We start from the raw sequence: 25,795 nt of genomic DNA, 5'->3' as shown, positions 1-25,795 counted from the left end.
CCAGAGCATTCCAAACTTGCTCAATGGGTAACATGTCTGGCGAGTATGCAGGCCATGGAAGAACTGGGACATTTTCAGCTTCCAGGAATTGTGTACAGATCCTTGCAACATGGGGCTGTGCATCATCATGAATGGTATGACAATGACCCTCAGGATTTCCTCACAGTATCTCTGTGCATTCAAATTGCCATTGATAAAATGCAATTGTGTTAGTTGTCCATAGCTTAATGCTGCCCATATCATAACCCAGCAGGTAGCCTAGTGGTTAGAGCGTTGGGCCAGTAACCCGAAAGGTTGCTGGATTGAAATCCCCGAGCTGATAAGGTAAAAATCTGTCGTTCTGCCCCTGAACAAGGCAGTTAACCCACTGTACCCCGGTAGGCTGTCATTTTGAGAATAAGAATTGGTTCGTCACTGACTTGCCTAGTTAAATAAAGGTTAAATACATTTTAAAAATGAAAATCACTGCCACCATGGGGCACTCTGTTCACAACGTTGACATCAGAAAACCGCTCGCCCACATGACGCCATACACTCTGTCTGCCATCTGCCGGTCCTGTTGAAACCGGGATTAATCTGTGAAGAGCACACTTCTCCAGCATGCCAGTAGCCATTGAAGGTGAGCATTTTCCCACTGAGGTCGGTTAAAATGCCGAACTGCAGTCATGTCAAGACCCTGGGGAGGACGATGAGCAAGCAGATGAGCTTACCTGAGAGAGTTTCTGACAGTTTGTGCAGAAATTCTTCAATTGTGCAAACCAACAGTTTCATCAGCTGTCTAGGTGGCAGGTATCAGACAATCCCACAAGTGAGGAAGCCGGATGTGGAGGTCCTGGGCTGGCATGGTACCACGTGGTCTGCGGTTGTGAGGCTGGTTGAACGTACTGCCAAATTCTCTAATACGATGTTGGAGGTGGCTTATGGTAGAGAAATGAACATTCAATTCTCTGGTAACTGCTCTGGTGGACATACCTGCAGTCAGCATACCAATTGCATGCTCCTTCAAAACGTAAGACATCTGTGACATTGTGTTGTGCAGCTTTTTATTGTCCCCAGCACAAAGTGCGCCTGTGCAATGATCATGCTGCTTAATCAGCTTCTTGAAAATTCATTCACCTGACAGGTGTGGCGTATCTCGGCAAAAGACAAATCTTCACTAACAGGGATGTAAACTAATTTGTGTACAATATGATAGAAATAAACTTTTTGTGTGTATGGAAAAATTCAGGGATATTTTATTTCAGCTCATGAAACCAACACTTTACATGTTGCATTTATATTTTTATTCAGTATATACTGTATAACCACAAAGACCCCCAATGCAATTGGTCTACTGATCATCACTCATTAGGGCCTTAAAACAATCATTTATTTAAAGAATCAGTGTGTATATGACCACATAAATTTTCATTACAAAGCACAGAGCATCCATTAAAAAGATTTTAAGTACATAAGGTTCAAGGAATGCTGATTAACTTGTGCAAAGATAATATAATTATGTCAGAGGTTGGTTTGAACAATATACTAATTATGCATTCTGTGGGAAAATATTACACAAATACAGTTTAGAATACATAAAAATAGTCATGATATTTTTGGTTGAAAATACATTGGAAGACTTTGGTCTCTGTTCTTCTTGACATAAGAGCTAAATATGGCGTTTTCATTTGAATGGCTTCACAATTTTCATTGAAATGTAGTTCTGGAATGAGAAAAATTGTAATTAGGCAAGCATTAATCACATCAAAATGTACGCAATCTGTGTGTTTGTTATTTCATTAATGTGAATTTCATTTAACACAGTTTAATTGAACAGTATCCCCTCCCGCCTGTTCTTACCGGTAAAGAGTACAACAGGATTCCGACGAAGAGCAGCACTAGAATCAGTAGGATCAGTCCAATGAAAAGCCACTTGAATCTGCGCCACACAATGAACTTCATGGTCTTACAGGGGTTCGTAAACCAAAAGAAGGACGTGTCCGGACGCCTGTTGATGTTGGAAGAGAGGAGGAGACAGTTTAATATGGTCGATATCGGAGGTATACATCTCCATTAGGCCTATAAAAGGGTGAATATACACAGAAGAGTGGAAATCCTTACTTAGGGAAGTCAAGCTTTGGGTTCATGTTGGGTTCATCCCTGCCCTTCCCAGCAGGCTTTTCGTCCACTTCCTTCTCAGACACGATTTCCAGAGTCATCTCAACCTTCCCCTAAACATAACAGATGTTAATTCAGATTTATTCCACACAATGTATATAGTCTGTAATTTGCAAAGTAGTAACCTTCTTTAGATATACTAAACATGGTTGAATATAAGATTACAGCTAAACCAAGTTGATTTATATACTCTTGATTTTGTCCGTTTAAAATGAATGACCTCTTAGCTGTACTCACACCAAGGACTTTCTTCCCATCCTGTTCAGTGACACATGGCCACCAGCCTCTAACAGACTTCTGAGCGAACAGCGAATTGGCCAGGTCGGATTTGGGTGGTCGTGCATCCATCACCTCCTCCATCATACTCAGGTTGCACGTCTTTGAAACCTTGGCCGGAGGGGTAAGTTTACGGAGATCCAGCTCTACCGTGCCTGTACAATGACCAGAAGACCATTTCAGGACCATGTGTTAAATAGCTGATTTGATCAGCTGGAGCAAAAATTATCATATGGTCATTTTTGGTTGAAAGAAAGTATTGTACGGTAATTCATAGTGCTAAAGAAATGTCTCACCCAGGTAATCATCCAATGAGAACTTGTCATTATCCCAAATTTGAACAATCAACTTGGGGGGTATCCTGAACTCTGTTTTGTCTAGACTCCAGAAGTGCTCCTGTTGAAAAAAATAAGCAAGACTGACAAAATTGGCGGCAAATGAAATGTACCTCAATTTTTGTCTTACCACACTATTCCGTTTGTAATTGTTTCTCGAGCCTAAACACACCTTCTTGGAGACCAGACACAGCTGTTCAGCGGGCAGGTATTCAAAGCCAAAGACGAACCTCCAGTTGAAGTTGCCGTCCCCGTCCAGAGACCTGTAGTGGACGTCGGTCTTCTGCTTGTCCTCCTCCATACCTGGCATCCAGCTGGACCGACAGACTAACTGGTTAATTCATTTAGGTTTTCACGTGTTTGAACAAACCACAAGTGTGTTATATGCATGGCTGCCATGGTAATAGTCAGATCCTAATATCGCTTTAAAAAAAAACATTTCAACACGGATACCCTTTGACGTAGATATCACTCATGCGCTCCCCAGTAATACTAGTTTCGTCCAGAATGACATCAGAGGTGTTCCAAACAACAGCTCGCAGGAAATACCTTTAAATGGAGACATGGTATTCATGAATAGAATAGAAGATTATAGACTAGATCATTTTGAAATACCAAATTGTGAAATGATTCTCCTTACTTCTTGGCCTTGCGTGGCACAATGTCGAAGGGAGGTCCAGGAAGGCCCATGTTTTTGGGGAAAACATCCACCCACATTTGAAGGCATCCCTATAAGTCAGGGGCAAATACAGTTAGTCTCAGATATGGAGACATATTGAAGATAAAGAGGAAGACAACATGGATAGTGACCTGAGAAAGTTGGGGCTGGAAGCTGCTGAACAGTGTCCTTGTCTCCACATGCTCAGGCACCAGTCCATGTGTTCTGAGCACGTGCAGAGAGATCCGTTCGTCGGCAGGACCCAAGTGCTGGTGGATCTCTTTGTTGGCCTCTAAATGTAGATGGTAAACGTGAGTTACCTCATATTTAGGGTCCATGTTTTTTTTGCTGGTCAGGAAAAAAACACTACAGGCCCTACTCATGTCACACAAAACATACTCTGGTCCTCATGTCCCTAAAATTAAAGTTGAACGTTATGAAAAGTCCATAAAAAAAACAGCATATGAATTACCAAATTGAGCCAGGGTGTACTGAGTCCCATTGAATGACAGTGCTTTGCCATCATCTTCTAACCTGGGTGGAGGGACGCCTTTGAGGCGGGCCAGGTTCTGAAGGATCTGAGAGGGCTTCAGATGGTCACGCCATTGGTTGATTCCAGAGCTGTTTCATGAAGATCAACACAGCCAATCAATCAGAGTCCCCCATAATGATTATGGGCTCAATTAAATTAGAGTGCCTATCTTTCTCATTCATTTCAGATTGAGGAATGTAGTTGCTATCTGGACCTACACAACAGATGGCATGACACTATGACTCATATCAACACCAATTTAGAGTTCTGAAAATGTCTGACAAATTTAGATTTTTTTTGATGTGAACTATGACATAAAATGTACAGCAGGAACAAGTCTCCTCACATGCAGTATGTCTGAGGCAGGCCACAGTAGGAGCCAAAACGTGACAGGAAGCGGTTCTCCAGGTCAATCACTGTCTCTCCCACTTTCTCATCGCGGGTCAGCAGATCATAGTCATACACTGAGATCTTCAGGTCTTTGTCTTGAGGCAGAAAACATGACATCTCAAACATTCTGCAAAAGAGGTGTGGTATAAGTGTAGAGTTGAATAATATAAATACCGTTTCAAGTTGTACTATGCAGAAATCGCTATGGCATTTCCTGGTTGCTACAACTCTAATAGTTTACCTAATTTCAGTTTATGTGACAAAATAATATAGTATAGTGTAGAAAATCATTGTACCATCCAAACTGCTGTGGAAATATATTTTCCATTATCAGAAATATTGTTGTTTCAGCTGGTGTACAAAACCGAAAGTAAAAGACGCAAAAACAAAATTTAAGATTGGGAAGAATAGCCCACATAGAACATATCTACCGCTTCTTAGACTTGCTTTCAAGTAGAATGATAGATCTATAACTCACATTTCTATGTGAATTTGGTCAGGTCGCCCAAAAAGTAACATATTGCCACTTTAAATGAATGTGAGATTTTACCTTCCAAAAACAGGGTTGGTGGTATTTGGTAAGTAGTTATCTCGGTCCTCAATTGACTTCTTTCCCAGGGAAATCTTGATATAGGGATCACACTGTAAAGGAATGGCACATTTAGAAAACAACATGTCATCATCAAGTATAGAAAAGTAGGTAAGAGAACAGCAACCTGGCAATGCACAGTGTGAGAGCTTAGAATTCTAAGGTTACATAGAGCATGCAAGTTAAGCATTTCACTCTACTTGTGCATGTGACAATAAAACTTTGCCATTTTTGGCAAAACTCAGTTATTGACGTAACCTTTTTCTGTGCAACGTTCTCCACCTATATGGTACTTTAAATACCCCAATTCATGTCAAAAAGAGTACAAAATGAGAATTGCTCACACCATTCAAACCAATGAGGGTTCGGAACTTTCAAGCCAATTATCTCAGAATCATCTTTTCGCAGATAGAATTCCAAGGTCACGGCGCTGGACTAACCTGACCGTTGTTGTCCTTGGGCTGCAGGTCGATGCCTCTGACCACATAGATCCTGACCAGGCACTCCTGAGGCCCGCTTTCAGGCAGCTCACGGAACTGGCGAGGAGGAGGAGCCACACCCGGGTCATCTGATAGAGGGTACACCTTAAAAGAGCCCTGAAAACACAGTCATCCGTCATCAGCCATCACTGACAGGTAGCAATGCCTTAACTCTACCACTAGAAAGGGATCGGTAGCCTGATTTATGATGCGTTCTATCTTGTTGAGCCAATGTGGTTATGCACATGTATGGAGGCATGTACGAGCATGCATATGGAATTTGTGAAATAATAGTGAAACTGCTGTTCCACCTTGAATTCTCCAACGACGGATGGATCATCCTCCTCATCTTCATTCTTGCCTCTCTGCAGTTTGAAGGTGTTGCAGAAATCGGTGAGTTGTTTGAACTCAGGAACATTCTCCAGTTCCTTATCATACACCTGAAAACAGAGATGTAGACAATTGTATTTCACATTAACATTTTATTGGTCACATACACATGGTTAGCAGATGTTAATGCGAGTGTAGCAAAATTCTTATAAATCAGTTATTCAATTTGAGTCCAGGAAGGAAAAACTAAATGCAAACTAATTATTGGAGTTACTTCAGATGTATGCAGCATAGGTGTATTCTGTGTGAGACATCAAGACTTCACCTTCAAAGTGTCATATCCTTTCTGAAGGTAAGGACGGCACTTCTCATGATCTCCAATGGAAGCGTAGAATTTACTCCACCAATCAACTGTCTCCTTCTCCTAATGTAAAAAAAAGTGAAGATAGTATTAAATTCAAGACCGTATGTCACAGAGTGCTCCTTATGTGATAGAGAGATGTATGTAAAGTTTCCATATCTCACCTTCTCTGCATGCTTTTAAGGAAGAAGGGGATGAAAGGACAGATAAGTAAACAAGGTATCAAGTCAATTGGAGAACCTTAATTGCATTTCCTTGATTGCACGCGTCCGCTCTCCTCGCCTCTTTCTCAAAACCCTATTTGCGGAGAACGTCAGAGGGGATGGACCTTGGTCTTTCTCATCCAATGGGTTTTGTGAACGAAGCGAGGGAAGAGGAAGCAAGGATTCAAGGAAATGCAATTGAGATTCTCTGAATATCATGCCAGCTAGTGAATTTGTAAATCGGTGTTACATGAATCATGTCAATCATTGGAATCATCTAAAACGGTTTCACATGCATGATCAATCTGGTAGATTGTATAAAATCTGTTGTGGAGTGAAGGAAAAACTCGGCATACTTATTTGATACAATGATTTTACAGTTTGATGCAATGATCCCCGATTGTGATCCAATTTCACAATTGAATCATTATTGAATGAACTGTTAGTGCATGAGCTAAGATTGTCTAGAAAGTTGATAATTGATTAAAATGGTAATGGTATAATTTTCAGTTCTGTTATTTTAAGTAACATAACTTTAAATTATGATACTCAATTTAAGATGTTCCCCTGATCAGTAATATCAGTTGCAAATTTGGAATATTGAAATGAGTAAGCAAGATGTGAGAAAGCAAAGTCAAAATAATATAACAAAATAATATAGTTTCAATGTTGTTTATTTTGCTTGGTTCTGAATAAGGTCAGACAGAGATGTCCGTTTTTTTGTTTAAACTCAAACGTTAATCTTTAAATACAGGTTTAAAGTTGAATTTAATTATATCTCATTTTGATTTACTTCTTTGGATGAATCACACATTTTGACTCTGCTCATACTCATTCCTTCCGTATCTGTCATTTTATCTCTCTATATAAACATGTATCAGTGAGGCTCCCTCAACCCTGCGGTGTCATTGTCCAGCCTGTAGAGTTGAACTACAGATGACCATACATACAAGACGAGAAGTAGTGGTGGCCATTTTGTTGACTGCTGCTGACATGCTGTACACAAACTGCAAGTCAGAGTATCGACTATGAAATTCGGACTCTATTATTAGATGGAATAGATCTTAAAAGCTACCATAAGAGAGCGTAACAAAATATGGTGAATTTGAGAGGGGATTCCTATTAGAATGATAAAGTATACCTGAGCTTCAAGCAGAGGCCTCCTGTCTTCCATGTCAATTCTGGTGTCGTGAGGAAAAGCAGCCATCAAAGCCACTGACAAAGAGAGATAGACCATTTTTTATCTCATATTTGTTGATAAATCATTTCAATTTCACCACAGGGTGGTAGTATGCACGTGTAATAAGTAAGCGAGTCAGAGGAAGAGAATAGTTACTTTTGGAGGACATGGATGACTTCTGGATGACGTAGGGGTCACAGCGAAACTCCTCCAGAGTGTCTATGGTACACTGTCCAACCACTGGCTTCCTGCCAAATGGCCTGTGGTCGATCACCTTCAGCACGATGGGAGGTGTGTACATCTCCTCTTTGGGAAGAAGCTGAGGATGAAGATATGACAATCTTGAACTTGATACGCTGAGTGAGAAAATGAGAGGATGCCTACACAAATGTAGCACAGATATCCTAGTGGTTAGAGTGTGGGGCCAGTAACCGAAAGGTCGCCAATTTGAATCCCCGAGCTGACAATGTGAAATATCTGCTGATGTGCCCTTGAGCAAGGCAGTTAACCTAATTGCTCCAGGGTCGCTGTTGATAATGGATTACCCTGGCAATGATCCCCCCTCTCCGAGAGTGTCTCAGAGGGAGTAGGGATTTGCCAAAAACACATTTCCCTTTCACACGTGTATAATACACACTTGTAAACGCGTGAAACAGGACAAATATAAGCACCCATCCATTGGCACGGTGTAAAAATGTAACAAAAGAACAGCACTCATGCCTGTGAGACCCCAAGCAAGCCGCTCTTACCACTTTAAAGAAGAGGACAGATCCAGGAAAGTTGGGGCACTTCTTCATGTTCTTGATGACAGCAGACTGGACCATCTCCCCTCCACACTCTACCACCAGGCTAGGGGAGGCCACAGTGGCCAACTGGTAGGGCTTCATGTTGCGCAACCCCCAGGCCAGAATCTGAAACAAACACACACTGGGTAACAAAATACATACTGTGGAAAGTGGGAAATAGCAGGTACATTTCTGTGGGAAGTTATAACATTACTGAAGTATTGCAGTTTACCTCAATAGCCATGAGCTGCACCACAGGCCGTATCCCCTGAGGCACCATGTACAGATTCTCCGCCCTCTTGGGAGGGGCCAGAGGGAGCTCCGTCTCGTTACCCTGGAGACACAGAGGGAGAGTGTTTTCACAATCCACATCACCCCTTTTCCTATAGGCCTACCCCACTAACTAATACTGCTACTCCTTCACATCCTCTTCTGCTGCTGCACCTTATCCTTCAGGATGAGCTCAGCAGCCACCAGCACCTCTCCAGCCCGCTGGTCCTTCTGTATGATGGGGGACCAGAGCAGTTTGGGGGTCTGGTCCATGCCGGGGTTCAGTTTCACCAGGGGGACACACACGCTCCGGCCCAATAGCTCATCTTTCCCCTGGGGCAGAGTGCAACATTTTAACCACCAGAATGACAATCACAGTTAATAGGGCACTATATTGATAACTCTTAAAGCTACAGTATGGAACTTTCTGGACGACCTGACCCAAATTCACATTCTCGTTGAAAGCAAGTCTAAGAAGCGGGAGATCTATTCAATGTGCGCTATTTCTATGCTTGCCGTTCTTAAGTTTCGTTTTTTGCGTCTTTTACTTTCGGTTTTGTATTATTATTATTTTCATTAGATTTTTTTCACAGTGGTTTAGATGGCACTGTGATTCTCTACACTATACTTGCCTGTTTTGTCACACATTCAGAAATTAGGCGACCTATTAGGATTCTAGCAACCAGGAAATGGAGGAGCGATTTTTGCATAGTGCATCTTTAACCTGAGTGACTGAAGGGACTTTGATCACACCCACCACCTGGTCCTTGTCATAGAACTCCAGCACCACGTCAGGGGGATACTGGGCGATTTTCTGCGGGTCCCCGTAGATCTCCACATCCTGGAAGATCAGGGTCTGGTCCCACGTGGGGTTCAGGGTAGCTTTTATGGTCTCTGTGGTTTTACTCATGTGCAGGAAGGACACATGGGCATATGGATCTAGGACAAGAGGGGAAAATGTTTTGTGTGTTAGATAATACGTCCACATTTTCATAATATGTCACATCGTGTCAACTTTCACTAAATCAAAACATGCTTTTGACAAGGAGACGTGCAGACCCGAGAAGCTGTCTTTGTCCATGGCAATAAGGTTCCTGGCCTGGTAAACGTAGACGCGAAGGTGGTAGAGGTGTGAGCCTAAAGAAAGAAAACCACCCACGGTTTAAGCCAGCATCACAAACAGAGAGAAAGATCCATGCCGACTATGTATAATTAAAGCACTCACTGTCAAACGAACAGGACACAGTAGGAGTATTGGCACCAAAGAGCTTGGAGGCATCAACCTCATCTTTTTTTTTCTCATCTACATCAACCCCCTGCAAAGACAATCAAGAATTCCTCCAAATGAATCAATAATGCATCTTACTCGACAACAGGGACAGACAACACATAGTGTCTTCATGCCAGGGAGAAGAGGAAACCAGCAGAAGCTGCAGCCCCTGTGGACCAGAGTTGTCCAGTTGCTCACCAGCGCCCCCTCCAGTTTGAATATGGCGGATGCCCCCAGGCGGCCAGCAGGGGCCATTTTCCTCCTCCAGCGTCTGCGTCGGATTGTGTCGGCTGAACGCTCCTGCCTGTGGAACTTCCAGCCAATCAGAGAGGAGAACTCCCAGCCTTCTGGGTCTCCTGGGTCTCGCTTCTGAAAATGGGGGAAATATTTGACATCCACAACATTTGATTATCTCTCAAGACAAATTGTTTCCTACTGGCACGGTGCACTGACCTCAGTGGTTGTAACAGCAGCTGATGTTCTCTTCCTGGGCCTGAATACTCTCCTCCGTCGGTGGACGTGGTACATTTTCTCTGCTGGCACCCAAGACTTGGGTTTGTCATCTGGAGGGATGGTGATTCCATACTCCCAGCCTGCATTCAGAATAAATCCATTAGAAATGTATACACAATGCTTGAAAATACTACAGGTCATTCTTACAGAAGTCGATTGCATGAGGTGTAAATGAGGACAAGACACATTAGAAATCCCAATTTAAAGTCACGTTTTCCACTGCAAGGGCAAGCAGTGTTGTAGAGGTCAGTGTGAGAGCAGACCTTTCTCGTCCACAGCCCTGTTTTCATCTACGGTCCACTCATCCCCCCAGCTCCAGCCTGCAGGACACTCAATTTCCTCTGGTGTGTGGGTCTTCTCCCCATTCTGCAAACACAACCAACAACGCCTGAGAAGCCTGGACACCTTCTACCATGCCAGAGCTACAGGAAGCCCAAACTGAATAGGGGAATCTAAGCATTCATTGTACTAAATAATGATCCTGTTTTTATATAATTTTATTGCATCCAAGCCAGCGGTATGAATACACATGGTCATGATTTTTGTAGAGACACTAAATGGTGTGTGTTTTTCCTAACCACGTCAGTGTAGGGCTCAGTGGCAGGCTTCCACTCTCCCCCGGGGTAGCGAGTCTCATTCTGGAAGACTTCATCCATGAACTCAGTGTGTCCCGCATCTGCCTCTGTCAACAGACTGGTCCAGCCACACAGAAAGAGATTTTATTACACACTCAACACTCCTCACTAACGGATGGTTGATGGAAGGAGAAAAATGCTAATAACCAGAGAACTGATAGCTGGGTCATGTTCATTATGAACCAAAGGGAAGAAAACAGACTGAAACAGGGATGGACTACCTAGACTTGCCCAATAAGAAAATTATTTTTGTTTACCATTTCACTACAGTGTGCCCAACCTACTGAACATGACTGGTCTCGCCAGGGGAGAGTGAAGCAGAACCAGCCCATTTCCTTTGATTGTGATAAAGAGGGCTGATTATGTGTTTTTCTACAACGGTGGAATTCAGTAAAATTGTAAACAAACCAGTCTTACCCCTTTTCTGGGTCTATGAACCAGTCTCCCTCCCACTCCCAGCCTCGCGGGGGAATGAAGTTCTCTTGTTTCAGCTTCAGCTTGCCAGTCACATCAGAGCATTTGTAGCGTAAACCCAGACCGGTAGTTCCCCACTTCCCCAGCATGTAGGCCTGATTCTCATACTGCCAAAGGGGAAAACACACAGGTCACTTCATTGGCCATTCATATACATTATACAACGATATTCTCCATTACTATCAAGTTCAACACTCAAAAAGAAAGATGAGTCATTTTAATAGAAACATACCAATTCAGCAAACACACTGAACGTCCCTTCTGAGAAATTGTTGAACTTTTTCTCGTCTGCAGACAGGCCCAGCCACATGTTGACTCTGATCTGGACTGGAACCTTCAGACCCTTGTTTTTATCCATAGGGTACTGCATGAAGACATTCCTGGTCCTGCCACAGAACTGTCCACAGGCCTGTTCGCTGTAGGTGGAGTAGAGCAGCTGGTAGGCTGGGATGCGGCTGTACGCTACTCTCTTCTCCCCCCTCAGCATCCAGATGATCACGTCAGGCATGCTGTTCTGGGGCTGGAGAGACACCATGTCAATTACTGTACATCCCCAGTTTTAATACAACAACACACAACTCTATATCTACCTTCAAGGGTAATTTAGAGGGCATTGTACATGAAAAGTGAAAAGAGACTAAAGTCAAAATATTTGGCCATTATAGTCTCTGATTATTGATAGCAGCTTGCCATTATTATTTTTCATGGTCAGACAAACAGCTTGAACTCTGACCTACCTCCTCAGCGAGCTGCTTCAGTTTGTCCAGCCAGCCCTCGATGTCCCCCAGGGTATCCTTGATCTCAGTCGCCTCCTCTCTCATGCTCTTGGCCCCCTCCATGATCGTCTGCAGGGTGCTGTCACGTAGCTTCTTCATCTGGATGTCCAGGGAGGTCAGGTTTGAGTGGCCCTCCAGCTCTGGCACTTTCAAACTGGTATGATGGGGATTTGGTTAGATATGGGTAATTCCACAGTAACGGAACTACTATAAAAAAAGTACTTTAAAATGTATGCCGAACAAAAAACATTGATTTCAAAGTTTAACAAACCATACAACTCTATGCACAATGATTCAGTTGAACAATTTACACAGTAAATAAAACATATTTAAAAACACATTGGTATGATGGGAATTGGGTTAGATACACATGCTGGGTTAGGAGTCATCATTTCTGTGTTTATGCTAGATCTTTGAAACTCAGATTATCCCAATGTTGACTAATTAAATTTACCTGCTGAGGTCCTCGATCACCTGATTTACCAGCCTCAGCCAGATCTCAGCCAGACGGTTTTCGGGGACTTTAGCCAAGATGGCCAACTTCATCGCAGTGATGTTAGATTGCTGAAAGGAGCAATAGACTACAATTTTACACTGTATTCATACATTGTAGGCATTCAAACTGGTAAATTGGTGCACAAATCTGCATCTCGTACCAGATGTTCAGCTATGTACAGAATGATGTTGACTGCATCCAAACGGTGACTGATGTCCTCCCAGAATGATGTAATGACAACCACTGGTTTGGCATTAGCCCAGGGCAGGTAATAGTAGTGGTTACCTGTTGAAAATAAACAAATGAGTCCAATTCAAAGATTCTTGTTGAGGTACCAAAAACCAGATTAATTGGGTTCCTAAGGTGGCTTGAGCCCTTACCATCAAACACAGCACAGCTGTACTGGGTAGTGGAGGCCAGTGGTTTACAGGTAGTGTCCAGCTTGTTGCCATAGTTGCCAATGCTGACCTCAAACTGGATTGGTTCGCCAGGTTCCTGAAGCATGCTGGCACTATGGAACACTACACACAAACAGTACTTCCTCCTGCGCTGGTATTTCTGATCAGAAGATAAAATGTTTAGTTTAGATAGAAAAAAAAAACTAAAATGTAGCATGTATTTGTTTCTTGGAAATCTACACCAAAACAGGATATACCTGTAGGTAAGGCTAAAGTTGTTGTTTTTAAAGTAAAATGTATCAAGTAATTGGGGTATAGGTTACAGTACCTGGGCCACCAAGATGTCATCACTAGGGATCTCTTCTACAGTCTTGTCAGCCTTGCCTTCCAGTTTAGTTGAGAGCTCAACCAGGATTCTTCCTCGATAGGCCACCCCTTCACCCTGTCAAAAATAAATGCATAGGTCATTTTCAATGTCAAGCTCAGAGATGGAGAGAAGTTTTAAATTCCCTTGCAGGACCTACTTTGCCATAGTTGAGCTCTTCGTAGGGGTCAGGAAGCCCAGTGAACTCTCTGGGACTCCCATACATGTTGATATAGCAAGGCCCAAAGGCGGGCAGGAAACCCACCTCAGACTCCCCAGTCTTCCCTGTGGAGGAAATCATGTTTTTTTTTACCAATGTCTCGAAATGATGAGCTACTGTGGAGTTAGTTCTGCATGTCAGAAGCTGATGTCTTGGATGGAGAATAGTGGACATGGCACATAGGGCTAGCAAATCTTCAAAAACTACAGTTAGGGTATCTGCCCAGGCAAACTCACAGGAGTCATATGCAGTTTTGTGTGTTAGGTTACGCAAAGAATGTCAGCCTCACACAGCAACTCAGAAATGCAACACATGCCGCAAATGAAGCAACGGAGCTTGTTCTCCATCAATGACACACACAAAAAAGGAGAGCAGTCAACTCTATAACAGCACGAACAAAGCATGCAAATGTAATCACACATGTATGACTGAATATCAAGGGTTAAAGGCAAAGCAAAATTGTTTTGCTGTAACCTTTTGAGTACCGAGGAAGGTCAACTATGAACTGATATGTGTGTTTACTTCATTCAAATATCCTACTATTGTACTCAAAGGGCTACAGAAATTAGTGGACCGGGCACAACTCACGGCATTCACACATTCTCAAAGTAACCTCCAATGCCGTAATCATTGTCTGGGGGTCAAATTAGAACCATTCAAAATTCCTTTATCTCCATTCGAAATTCCTTGAAATGTCATGCTGGGCTAGAATCAGTGGAATTTACTAATGTGATGTATAAAATAATACAACTTGTTAGAGATACGGGGCCAAAAGAAGACAGATTTTTGCACTGGACAATACTTTAACAATTCACCACATATCTATTCATTAATTGAACCTTCAAGTGATGGCGAGAACCCATATCCCGCATGTTTGTCTATACCAAGAGAAAAAGACAAGTGCATGTACTCTATATTAGACAGTTACAACTGAGTATAGAGATGAATAGAGTTCATCTGTTCATTTATCAACCAAAGTGAATGGACATAGTGTAATTATACAAAAAAAAACACCATTATACTAGAAGCTACAATGACAATGGCATAGAAATCATATCCTTGAGCTATAGATATTGTGAAAGGGAGAAAGACAGTGTGGTGTGGTGTAATTAATACGAGAACCATACCTTGAACTTCGCCACCAGAGGATGCTATTTTGGCCAGATTCAAGTATATGGTGCCAATCGAGTCATTCCTCGTCAGGCGATCCCTGCATAAGAGGTGCGATATCAATATGACATTCACACCCACCAATGTGAATGAACTTCACTTTCATCACATTTAGGGGACACATTGTTTTCCTAATCTTTGACTTGCACCCATTTCCTACGATTCCCACTTTTCCCTGTCGCAACAGACTGAGGTTACAGAGGTGTTTCCCTGCCAACAGGATCCCAGCCTGGAACAGGGAGGGACTGCCTGTCTGACTCATACTATAGCACTGCCGGGTTCCTCCCAGGCCAAATAACAACTGACTGACCACACTCTGGAGATGCATACAGGCAGGTTGCAGGGAGCGAGCACTAATGTACTGTAAGCGGCTGAATACACACTATGTACATTCCTGAGTTATTTATAACCCTTGTGACCAGGAAAAAACTCCTGGCCCTTATTTGTGTAAAAACTGAGGAGGTGTGCATCTGAATACTGTAATAAAGCAGTGATGTGAGGCAGAGGAAAACTGCCAGGGCTCAAATGGAGTGATTTAAATGGATACATACAGTATGTCCATCATAAGTGTTCAGTGGAGGGAATGCTGTTGACTTACCAATCAAAGACGGTCAGTTTGATTCGTTCACACATGGAGGGGAACTGCAAAAAGATTTTACAGGATCATCGTTTTGAATCACAATTTACCAAAGCAGAAATCTAGTGTATTAGCTTTTTTTTTTTTTTTTACCTTGACCTGAAGATTCAGCATTTGGTTCCATTCTGGGTTGGCATTCTTCTCAATGACTCGTGTGCAAAGCTTCAACAATAAACATTCACATATCAACTTCACTGCACAACTATTTCCATAATAAACAAATCCTCCCCTTGCTTCGAATTTTAGGTGGAGAGCAATGTGAATACCCTTTTGCCAGCGAAGTGAGCCTCGACAAAAGGATCCACTAGATTCTTCTTGTCCCCATCCACTCCAAACATCCCCTTCAATGACTGGATAAAGGCATCATCCACTATGGTGAAAAACACACAGGTTAATGGAGCAGTTCACTATTTCAACCTGAGGTTCGATGGTTCCTCAACCTGTAAGTTCTCTATGGCAGTTTCTCCTTTCAGTTGTGAGGAACCATCTAACATCACGTAGTAAAATAGTGAACAGCTCCTTTAACTTTGATGTATTTACTTGCATCTTTGAAACAATCTTGCTTGAAAGGTACAGATTGAGACACTTCTAAATGAATAGCTAGTTCGGATGCGCACCCATCTATAGCGTAGAGAGAAAGCACTTGAGAGTTAGGCTGAAGAGTCTTCAAGCGTAAAAAGCCAACCACAACATCAGCGGCAGAACAAGCCAACCACAACATCAGCAGCAGAACAAGCCAACCACAACATCAGCAGCAGAACAAGCTAACCACAACATCAGCAGCAGAACAAGCCAACCACAACATCAGCAGCAGAACAAGCCAACCACAACATCAGCAGCAGAACAAGCCAACCACAACATCAGCAGCAGAACAAGCTAACCACAACATCAGCAGCAGAACAAGCCAACCACAACATCAGCAGCAGAACAAGCCAACCACAATATCAGCAGCAGAACAAGCCAACCACAACATCAGCAGCAGAACAAGCCAACCACAACATCAGCAGCAGAACAAGCCAACCACAACATCAGCAGCAGAACAAGCCAACCACAACATCAGCAGCAGAACAAGCCAACCACAACATCAGCAGCAGAACAAGCCAACCACAACAGCAGCAACATAACATTATATATACACGAGTGGCATACTCTGGGGAATGTCTTCGGCCCGGAACACTTTGAGAGACAGGGTGACCCATCGCAGTGTAACCCCTGCTGGCAGCAGCAGGTTACTCTCTATGTCATCCTGGTCATCATTAATGTCCCTCTTCTCTACCTGCAGAAGCCACACACTGTTGTCACACTTCACTATGATAGGCACAGATGGTATTTTCCAAGTACACTACCAGTCAAAAGCTTTAGATCACCTACTCATTCAAGGGTTTTTCTTTACTTTTACTATTGTCTATATTGTAGAATAATAGTGAAGACATCAAAACTATGAAATAACACATACGGAATCATGTATAAACCAAAAAAGTGTGTATGTATTTTAATAGCCACCCTTTGCCTTGATGACAGCTTTGACAACTCTTGGCATTCTCTCAACCAGCTTCATGAGGTAGTCACGTGGAATGCATTTCAATTAACAAATATGCCTACTTAAAAAAGTCAATTTGTGTCATTCATTTTGTTCTTAATGCGTTTGAGCCAATCAGTTGTGTTGTGATAAGGTAGGGGGTGTACAGAAGATAGTCCTATTTGGTCATTGACCAAGTACATAATATGGCAAGAACAGCTCAGATAAGCAAAGAGAAACGACAGTCCATCATTACTTTAAGACATGAAGGTCAGTCAATACGGAAAATGTCAAGAACTTTGAAAGTTTCTTCAAGTGCAGTCGCAAAAACCACCAAGCGCTATGATGATACTGGCTCTCAGGAGGACCGCCACAGGAAAGGAAGACCCAGAGTTACCTCTGCTGCAGAGGATAAGTTCATTACAGTTACCAGCCTCAGAAATTGCAGGCCAAATAAATCCTTCTCAGAGTTCAAGTAACAAACATCTCAACATCAACTGTTCAGAAGAGACTGTGTGAATCATGCCTTCATGGTTGAATTGCTGCAAAGAAAACACTACTAAAGGATACCAATAAGAAGAAAATACTTGCTTGGGTCAAGAAACACGCGCAATGGACATCAGACCGGTGGAAATGTGTCCTTTGGTCTGGAGTCTAAATTTGAGATTTTTGGTTCCAACAGCCGTGTCTTTGTGAGACGCGGTGTGGGTGAACGGATGATCTCTGCATGTGTGGTTCCCACAGTAAAGCATGGAGGAGGAGGTGTTATGGTGTGGGAGTACTTTGCTGGTGACACTGTCTGATGTATTAGAATTCAAGGCACACAACCAACATGGCTACCACAGCATTCTGCAGTGATACGCCATCCCATCTGGTTTGTGCTTAGTGGGACTATCATTCAACAGGACGATGACCCAACACACCTCCAGGCTGTGTAAGAACATTTTACCAAGAAGGAGAGTGATGGAGTGCTGCATCAGATGACCTGGCCTCCACAATCACCCAACATCAACCCAATTGAGATGGTTTGGGATGAGTCGGACCGCAGAGTGAAGGTAAGGGAGCCAACAAGTGCTCAGCATATGTGGGAACTCGTTCAAGACTCTTGAAGCTGGTTGAGAGAATGCCAACAGTGTGCAAAGCTGTCATCAAGGCAAAGGGTGGCTATTTGAAGAATCTCAAATATAAAATATATTTTGATTTGTTTAACACTTTTTTGGTTACTACATGATTCCATATGTTATTTTTTGATGTCTTCACTATTATTCTACTAAAATTCTAAAACTTTTGACTGGTAGCGTACATGTGACCTGACAAGGAGATGTATTTAGCTCTGAAAAGTCATAATACAGGAATGGGTTCATCCAGATCATTAAGATGCTCCAAATTAGTATTCAGTTACGAATCATGCCAACAGAAACCGTGAGAGGTAACCCCAACTATTACTGTACCAGTGATTCGTCTCCCGCCCCAACGATGAACATGCTGACTTTAAGGTACCCTCTGGCGCCCGAACTGGATTCATCAGGGTCATTCAGGAGGAGCCACTTCCTCATTACAGAGTGAGCTATGAGACAGACCGAGACAGACAGCCACATGCACAACATTTACCCCATTAAGGAAATGGATAACAGACACATTGTATGCAAATACTGTGGCGCTGAGCTGCGCCACCAAAGTTCGCGCCCAGGCTCTGTCGTAACCGGCCACGACCGGGAGGTCCGTGGGGCGATGCACAATTGGCCTGGCGTCGTCCGGGTTAGGGAGGGTTTGGCCGGTAGGGAAATCCTTGTCTCATCGCGCACCAGCTGTCAGGTTTTGGCCAGGGTTGTTCCGTTTTTTGGTCACTAGATGCCCCCATTGTGCCTTTTGACCTTTTGTTTTCCCTTGATCCCCATTATTATTTGCACCTGTGCCTCGTTTCCCCTGATTGTATTTAAACCCTTTGTTTTCCTCTGTTCTTTGCTCTGTGTTTGTATGTTAGCACCCAGCCCTAGTACTCTGAGAACTCCTGTTGATCCCGGTGGACTCTCTTGTGGAATTCTGTTTTTTTATTCTTGTTTGTTTGTTTTTTGAGTATCTTTTGAGGCTTTTTGTGCTTTACCTTCCACCTTGTGGATTTACCTTTTTTGTCTTGGAGGATTACCTTTGTTCTTGTAGGATACCTTTTGAGGTTGTGGAGTTACATGTTTTCCTGAAGAACTTCACTTTTTACTTCATTAAATACACCATCTCAAGTACTGCTGTGTCTGCCTCATCTTCTGGGTTCTGCCGACTATTCGTGGCTCAGTTGGTTAAGTGACTGTTTCTCACTCCGGAGACCCGGGTTCGTAACCGGGTCCTGACACCAGCGACTCCTGTGGCGCACCAGCGACTCCTGTGGCAGCCGGGTGCAGTGCGCGCTAACCCAGGTTGCCAGGTGCACGATGTTTCCTCCAACACATTGGTGCGGTTGACTTCCGGTTTGGATGGCGCTGTGTTAAGAAGCAGTGCGGCTTGGTTTGTTTGTGTATCGGAGGACACATGACTTTCAACCTTTGTCTCTCCCGAAGATGTAGCAATGAGACAAGATAGTAGTTACTAAACAATTGGATACCACGAAATTGGGGAGGAAAAGTTCACAATCTAAATTTTAAAAATACTGTGCAAGGCACCACAAACATACCTGGTTCATCATAGATGAAGCCAACATCAACCTGTGGGAAGCAAAGGAAGATGGAAAATACCTCAGACTGATCAAATGCATAAGTCAAGAGTAATGGAATGTAAAGTTAGACACTTTGGTCATTCATCCTTGAATGTTTTTTGTAAGAGGTGGAAGGGAAAGATGGAGTACCTTGAACTCCCCCATGAGACTGTCAGCTCTCAGAGAGAAGGAGTCGTACACCTACAGAAGGAGAGTGCTCTTTATTAGAGTGAGAATGAAATGCAATACATAGTACTACCTGACTGTTCAGATCAGCTAGTTCCATATTACTAACATTGAGTTCAACTTACCCGAATGCTGACATATTGATCAAATAGGTCCGATGGTAACATGTTGACGTTGTAAAAGAACATCTGTAAAGAGAAAAAGGAATCTGGGTGGTTTAATGAGAAAAGCAAATCCACATTAACCTTCAGGGCAAATCAACTGCAGTCATTTCTCAAGAAAGAATTCCCCATTTGCTAAGAACTCATAGACTTAGTCAAATTAAGTGAAATCAATATGCCTCCTTTTACCTCATCAAAGAAGGGATTGTTTCCCCGCTTGATCCTTGTTCTGTGAGTCTGTCCACAAACATTCACCTTCACAACAGGTTTGATGTTATTCCCAGGGAGCTGTCGTCCCTCTAATATCCTGACACGGATCTGACGGCAAGAGATAATGAGAAAGGGGAGTCAAAACAATGTCAAATCATAACATACTTCTGATTAGATAGATGCTAGAACCACTATGCCAGAATTCACCTGAAAGTCCTGAGGTTTATTGGCCAGGGGTCGGTTCAATTTCCTGTTTTTCTTGACCAGTCTTTGGTTAGGGTTCCCAGGCTGACCAGGAGCAGAGGGACTCTGTCCTGCATCAGCGATGTCCTCATCCCCCTCTTCACCTCTACCTTCCATTGCGAACACACACAGCACAACCTCAACCACAGTCACCAGATAAAGTACAATCAACAGCACAAAGATTAGTTGTTGCCTTTAGTAACAAGGATTGAGGATTAACACGAGTATACCAGACAGCTCTTTTTCACAATCAGTTTGTTTACCAACTCATAGAAGTAGTGTAAGAAGGAAAATTACTACTTCAAAATGGAGATGGCCTAAATGGCACAGCCAGTGCTCTCACAGGCACCATAATGGAACAGATACAATGAGTCGTTTATCTAAGTCTATGAGAACATATGACGTACCAGAATCCCCTGCAGCATCTCCTGCCTGTGGGTCATTTGGATTTGGAGTGGCATTGGCTGGAGGATCATAATGAATAACAAGGCTCGTAGACATGGCAGGTGACTGCAGGTAGGATAGACAGAGCAGGTAGGTTAGACAGAGCAGGTGACTGCAGGTAGGGTAGTCAGAGCAGGTGACTGCAGGTAGGGTAGACAGAGAAGGTAGGGTAGACAGAGCAGGTGACTTCAGGTAGGGTAGACAGAGCAGGTAGGGTAGACATGGCAGGTGACTGCAGGTAGGTGACTGCAGGTAGGATAGACAGAGCAGGTGACTGCAGGTAGGATAGACAGAGCAGGTGACTGCAGGTAGGGTAGACAGAGCAGGTAGGGTAGACATGGCAGGTGACTGGAGGTAGAGTAGACAGAGCAGGTAGGGTAGACAGAGCAGGTGACTGCAGGTAGGGTAGACAGAGCAGGTGATTGCAGGTAGGGTAGACAGAGCAGGTAGGGTAGACATGGCAGGTGACTGCAGGTAGGGTAGACAGAGCAGGTGACTGCAGGTAGGGTAGACAGAGCAGGTAGGGTAGACATGGCAGGTGACTGCAGGTAGGGTAGACAGAGCAGGTAGGGTAGGGTAGACAGAGCAGGTGACTGCAGGTAGGGTAGACAGAGCAGGTGACAGCAGGTGAGACATGGCAGGTGACTGCAGGTAGGGTAGACAGAGCAGGTGACTGCAGGTAGGGTAGACAGAGCAGGTGACTGCAGGTAGGGTGACAGAGCAGGTAGGGTAGACATGGCAGGTGACTGGAGGTAGAGTAGACAGAGCAGGTAGGGTAGACAGAGCAGGTGACTGCAGGTAGGGTAGACAGAGCAGGTGATGGAGCAGGTGACTGCAGGTAGGGTAGACAGAGCAGGTAGGGTAGACATGGCAGGTGACTGCAGGTAGGGTAGACAGAGCAGGTGACTGCAGGTAGGGTAGACAGAGCAGGTAGGGTAGAGCAGGTGACTGCAGGTAGGGTGACAGAGCAGGTAGGGTAGACATGAGCAGGTGACTGCAGGTAGGGTAGACAGAGCAGGTAGGGTAGACAGAGCAGGTGACTGCAGGTAGGGTAGACAGAGCAGGTGACTGCAGGTAGGGTAGACAGAGGTGACTGCAGGTAGGGTAGACAGAGCAGGTGACTGCAGGTAGGGTAGACAGAGCAGGTGACTGCAGGTAGGGTGGACAGAGCAGGTGACTGCAGGTAGGGTAGACAGAGCAGGTAGGGTAGACAGAGCAGGTGACTGCAGGTAGGGTAGACTGAGCAGGTAGGGTAGATGGAGCAGGTGACTGCAGGTAGGGTAGACAGAGCAGGTAGGGTAGACAGAGCAGGTAGGTAGACAGAGCAGGTAGGGTAGACAGAGCAGGTAGGGTAGACAGAACAGGTGACTGCAGGTAGGGTAGACAGAGCAGGTAGAGTAGACAGACATGTAGGGTAGGTGACTGCAGGTAGGGTAGACAGAGCAGGTAGGGTAGACAGAACAGGTGACTGCAGGTAGGGTAGACAGAGCAGGTGAGGGTAGGGTAGACAGAGCAGGTAGGGTAGACAGGTAGGTAGACAGAGCAGGTGACTGCAGGTAGGGTAGACAGAGCAGGTAGGGTAGACAGAACAGGTGAGACAGAGGTGATACAGAAAGTAGGATAGACTGAAGAGGTAGACAGAGCAGGTGACTGCAGGTAGGGTAGACAGAGCAGGTGACTGCAGGTAGTGTAGACAGAGCAGGTAGGGTAGACAGAGCAGGTGACTGCAGGTAGGATAGACTGAGCATGTAGGGTAGATGGAGCAGGTGACTGCAGGTAGGGTAGACAGAGCAGGTAGGGTAGAGAGCACAGGTGACTGCAGGTAGGGACAGACAGAGCAGGTGACTGCAGGTAGGGTAGACAAAGCAGGTAGGGTATACAGAGCAGGTGACTGCAGGTAGGGTAGACAGAGCAGGTAGAGAACAGACCAGGTGACTGCAGGTAGAGTAGACAGAGCAGGTAGGGTAGACAACACAGGTGACTGCAGACAGCAGAGCAGGTGACTGCAGGTAGGGTAGGGTAGACAGAGGTAGGGTAGACAGAACAGGTTAATACAGGATAGAGAAGAGGTCAGATACAGAAGGACAGGTAGATAGACAAGAGGTCAGGTTAGATACAGGGACAGAACAGACAGTTAGATAGAGGTAGGGTAGACAGAACAGCCAGATAGCAGGTGACTGTAGGTACAGAACAGACAGCCAGATAGGGTAGACAGAACAGAATACAGGTAGAGCCAGACAGAGAAGGTAGGGTAGACAGAACAGGTTAATAGAGAAGTAGGGAAGACAGAGGACAGCCAGATAGACAGAAGAGGTCAGGGTAGATACAGGTACAGAAAGACAGCCAGATAGAGAACATGTTAATACAGGTAGGGTAGACAGAGATAGGTAGTGGTAGACAGAAATACAGCCAGATAGAGAGCAGGTCGGGATACAGAAGGACAGAAAGACAGCCAGATAGAGAAGAGGTCACAGAACAGGTAGGGGACAGAAAGACAGCCAGACAGAGAAGAGGGTAGACAGAGTAGAGATAGGTCAGAAGGACAGATAGACAGAACAGGTAGGGTAGACAGAGATAGGTAGGGTCGTAGACAGAACAGACAGCAGCAGATAGAGAAGAGGTCATAGATACAGAAAGACAGAGAAGAGGTCGTAGATACCAGATAGAGAAGAGGTCGTAGATACAGAAGACAGAAAGACAGCTAGATAGAGAAGAGGTCGTAGATACAGAAGGACAGAAAGACAGCCAGATAGAGAAGAGGTCGTAGATACAGAAAGACAGCCAGATAGAGAAGAGGTCGTAGATACAGAAAGACAGCCAGATAGAGAAGAGGTCGATACAGAAAGACAGAAAGACAGCCAGATAGAGAAGAGGTCGTAGATACAGAAAGACAGCCAGATAGAGAAGAGGTCGTAGATACAGAAAGACAGCCAGATAGAGAAGAGGTCGTAGATACAGAAAGACAGCCAGATAGAGAAGAGGTCGTAGATACAGAAAGACAGAAAGACAGCTAGAGAGAAGAGGTCAGAACAGAAGACAGCCAGATAGAGAAGAGGTCGTAGATACAGAAGGACAGAAAGACAGCCAGATAGAGAAGAGGTCGTAGATACAGAAGGACAGAAAGACAGCCAGATAGAGAAGAGGTCGTAGATACAGAAAGACAGTCAGATAGAGAAGAGGTCGTAGATACAGAAGTACAGAAAGACAGCCAGATAGAGAAGAGGTCGTAGATACAGAAAGACAGCCAGATAGAGAAGAGGTCATAGATACAGAAGGACAGAAAGATAGCCAGATAGAGAAGATGTCATAGATACAGAAGGACAGAAAGACAGCCAGATAGAGAAGAGGTCATAGAAACAGAAGGACAGATAGACAGCCAGATAGAGAAGAGGTCGTAGATACAGAAGGACAGAAAGACAGCCAGATAGAGAAGAGGTCGTAGATACAGAAGGACAGAAAGACAGCCAGATAGAGAAAAGTTCATAGATACAGAAGGACAGAAAGACAGCCAGATAGAGAAGAGGTCGTAGATACAGAAGGACAGAAAGACAGCCAGATAGAGAAGAGGTCGTAGATACAGAAAGAAAGACAGCCAGATAGAGAAGAGTTCGTAGATACAGAAAGACAGAAAGACAGCCAGATAGAGAAGAGGTCGTAGATACAGAAGGACAGAAAGACAGCCAGATAGAGAAGAGGTCGTAGATACAGAAAGACAGCCAGATAGAGAAGAGGTCGTAGATACAGAAAGACAGAAAGACAGCTAGATAGAGAAGAGGTCGTAGATACAGAAGGACAGAAAGACAGCCAGATAGAGAAGAGGTCGTAGATACAGAAAGACAGCCACAGAAAGACAGCCAGATAGAGAAGAGGTCGTAGATACAGAAAGACAGCCAGATAGAGAAGAGGTCGTAGATACAGAAAGACAGAAAGACAGCTAGATAGAGAAGAGGTCGTAGATACAGAAGGACAGAAAGACAGCCAGATAGAGAAGAGGTCGTAGATACAGAAAGACAGCCAGATAGAGAAGAGGTCGTAGATACAGAAAGACAGCCAGATAGAGAAGAGGTCGTAGATACAGAAAGACAGCCAGATAGAGAAGAGGTCGTAGATACAGAAAGACAGCCAGATAGAGAAGAGGTCGTAGATACAGAAAGACAGCCAGATAGAGAAGAGGTCGTAGATACAGAAAGACAGCCAGATAGAGAAGAGAGTCGTTGATACAGAAGGACAGAAAGACAGCTAGAGCGAGAGAGATGGTCAATACAAATGGAAAGACGTTTACCTGTTTGGCCTGGAGGGTTTAAAATTAGATTAATATGTCTGTGCAACACAGATTAATTTACAGGGTTGTGTGTGTGTGTGTGTGTGTGTGTGTGTGTGTGTGTGTGTGTGTGTGTGTGTGTGTGTGTGTGTGTGTGTGTGTGTGTGTGTGTGTGTGTGTGCGGGCGTGCGTGCGGGCGTGCGTGCGTGCGTGCGGGCGGGCGTGCATGCGAATGAGAGAAGGAAGTAGAAAGAAGTGTGTATTTCTGAGAGAGTGCGGTGACTTTCATGGTTTCTATGGCAGCTGCAAACTCGGGCAGCATGTGGCAGTTGCTATGACAATAATGGGGGAAATGGAGGTTTGGTGTGTGTGTGTGTCTGAGCCTAACAAGGGGGTCTTTCACAGTCCTTGGGCAGTCATATGATATACCCCAGGCACAGCCCCCAGTTCCACCATCTCTCCTCCTTTCTGACTGCTCTGTAGTCATGGACACACCTTTAGCCTCGGACAATACAATCTAGGACAATAAAATACATTGAAGTGCAGTATGTAGTACTGCAGGTCTGGAAGTTAGGCCTCTTGATATA

General features: G+C 44.2%; 1 protein-coding gene across 3 annotated transcripts; it reads right to left on the bottom strand.

Moving 5' to 3' along the window:
* Positions 1–1,266: 1,266 nt before the first annotated feature.
* LOC124048181 (myoferlin-like) lies at positions 1,267–20,993 on the bottom strand (the record flags this gene model as incomplete). 3 transcript variants are annotated; one of them, XM_046368693.1, is given in 50 exon segments in its annotated part: positions 1,267–1,702; positions 1,840–1,987; positions 2,101–2,210; positions 2,395–2,588; positions 2,730–2,829; positions 2,941–3,082; positions 3,222–3,317; positions 3,409–3,497; positions 3,579–3,718; positions 3,899–4,047; positions 4,305–4,475; positions 4,899–4,990; positions 5,378–5,533; positions 5,728–5,856; positions 6,072–6,170; positions 6,272–6,283; positions 7,261–7,317; positions 7,452–7,525; positions 7,647–7,809; positions 8,240–8,401; positions 8,508–8,609; positions 8,720–8,878; positions 9,303–9,484; positions 9,605–9,682; positions 9,771–9,861; positions 10,014–10,184; positions 10,269–10,408; positions 10,592–10,694; positions 10,907–11,021; positions 11,381–11,544; positions 11,670–11,957; positions 12,175–12,367; positions 12,668–12,777; positions 12,870–12,994; positions 13,090–13,267; positions 13,436–13,549; positions 13,632–13,756; positions 14,531–14,569; positions 14,819–14,901; positions 15,460–15,503; positions 15,592–15,660; positions 15,765–15,868; positions 16,648–16,774; positions 18,469–18,584; positions 19,683–19,713; positions 19,854–19,904; positions 20,015–20,077; positions 20,240–20,368; positions 20,468–20,613; positions 20,911–20,993. In XM_046368693.1, coding segments are annotated over 50 exon segments (5,845 nt in total), but the record flags the coding sequence as incomplete, so codon positions are not given.
* Between the last annotated feature and the right edge of the window lie 4,802 nt (positions 20,994–25,795).

Source organism: Oncorhynchus gorbuscha, linkage group LG11 (genome assembly GCF_021184085.1).
Source record: "Oncorhynchus gorbuscha isolate QuinsamMale2020 ecotype Even-year linkage group LG11, OgorEven_v1.0, whole genome shotgun sequence".
Taxonomy (NCBI): domain Eukaryota; kingdom Metazoa; phylum Chordata; class Actinopteri; order Salmoniformes; family Salmonidae; genus Oncorhynchus; species Oncorhynchus gorbuscha.
The sequence above is the reverse complement of the archived record's forward strand: the minus strand, read 5'-3'. Positions and strand labels throughout refer to the sequence as shown.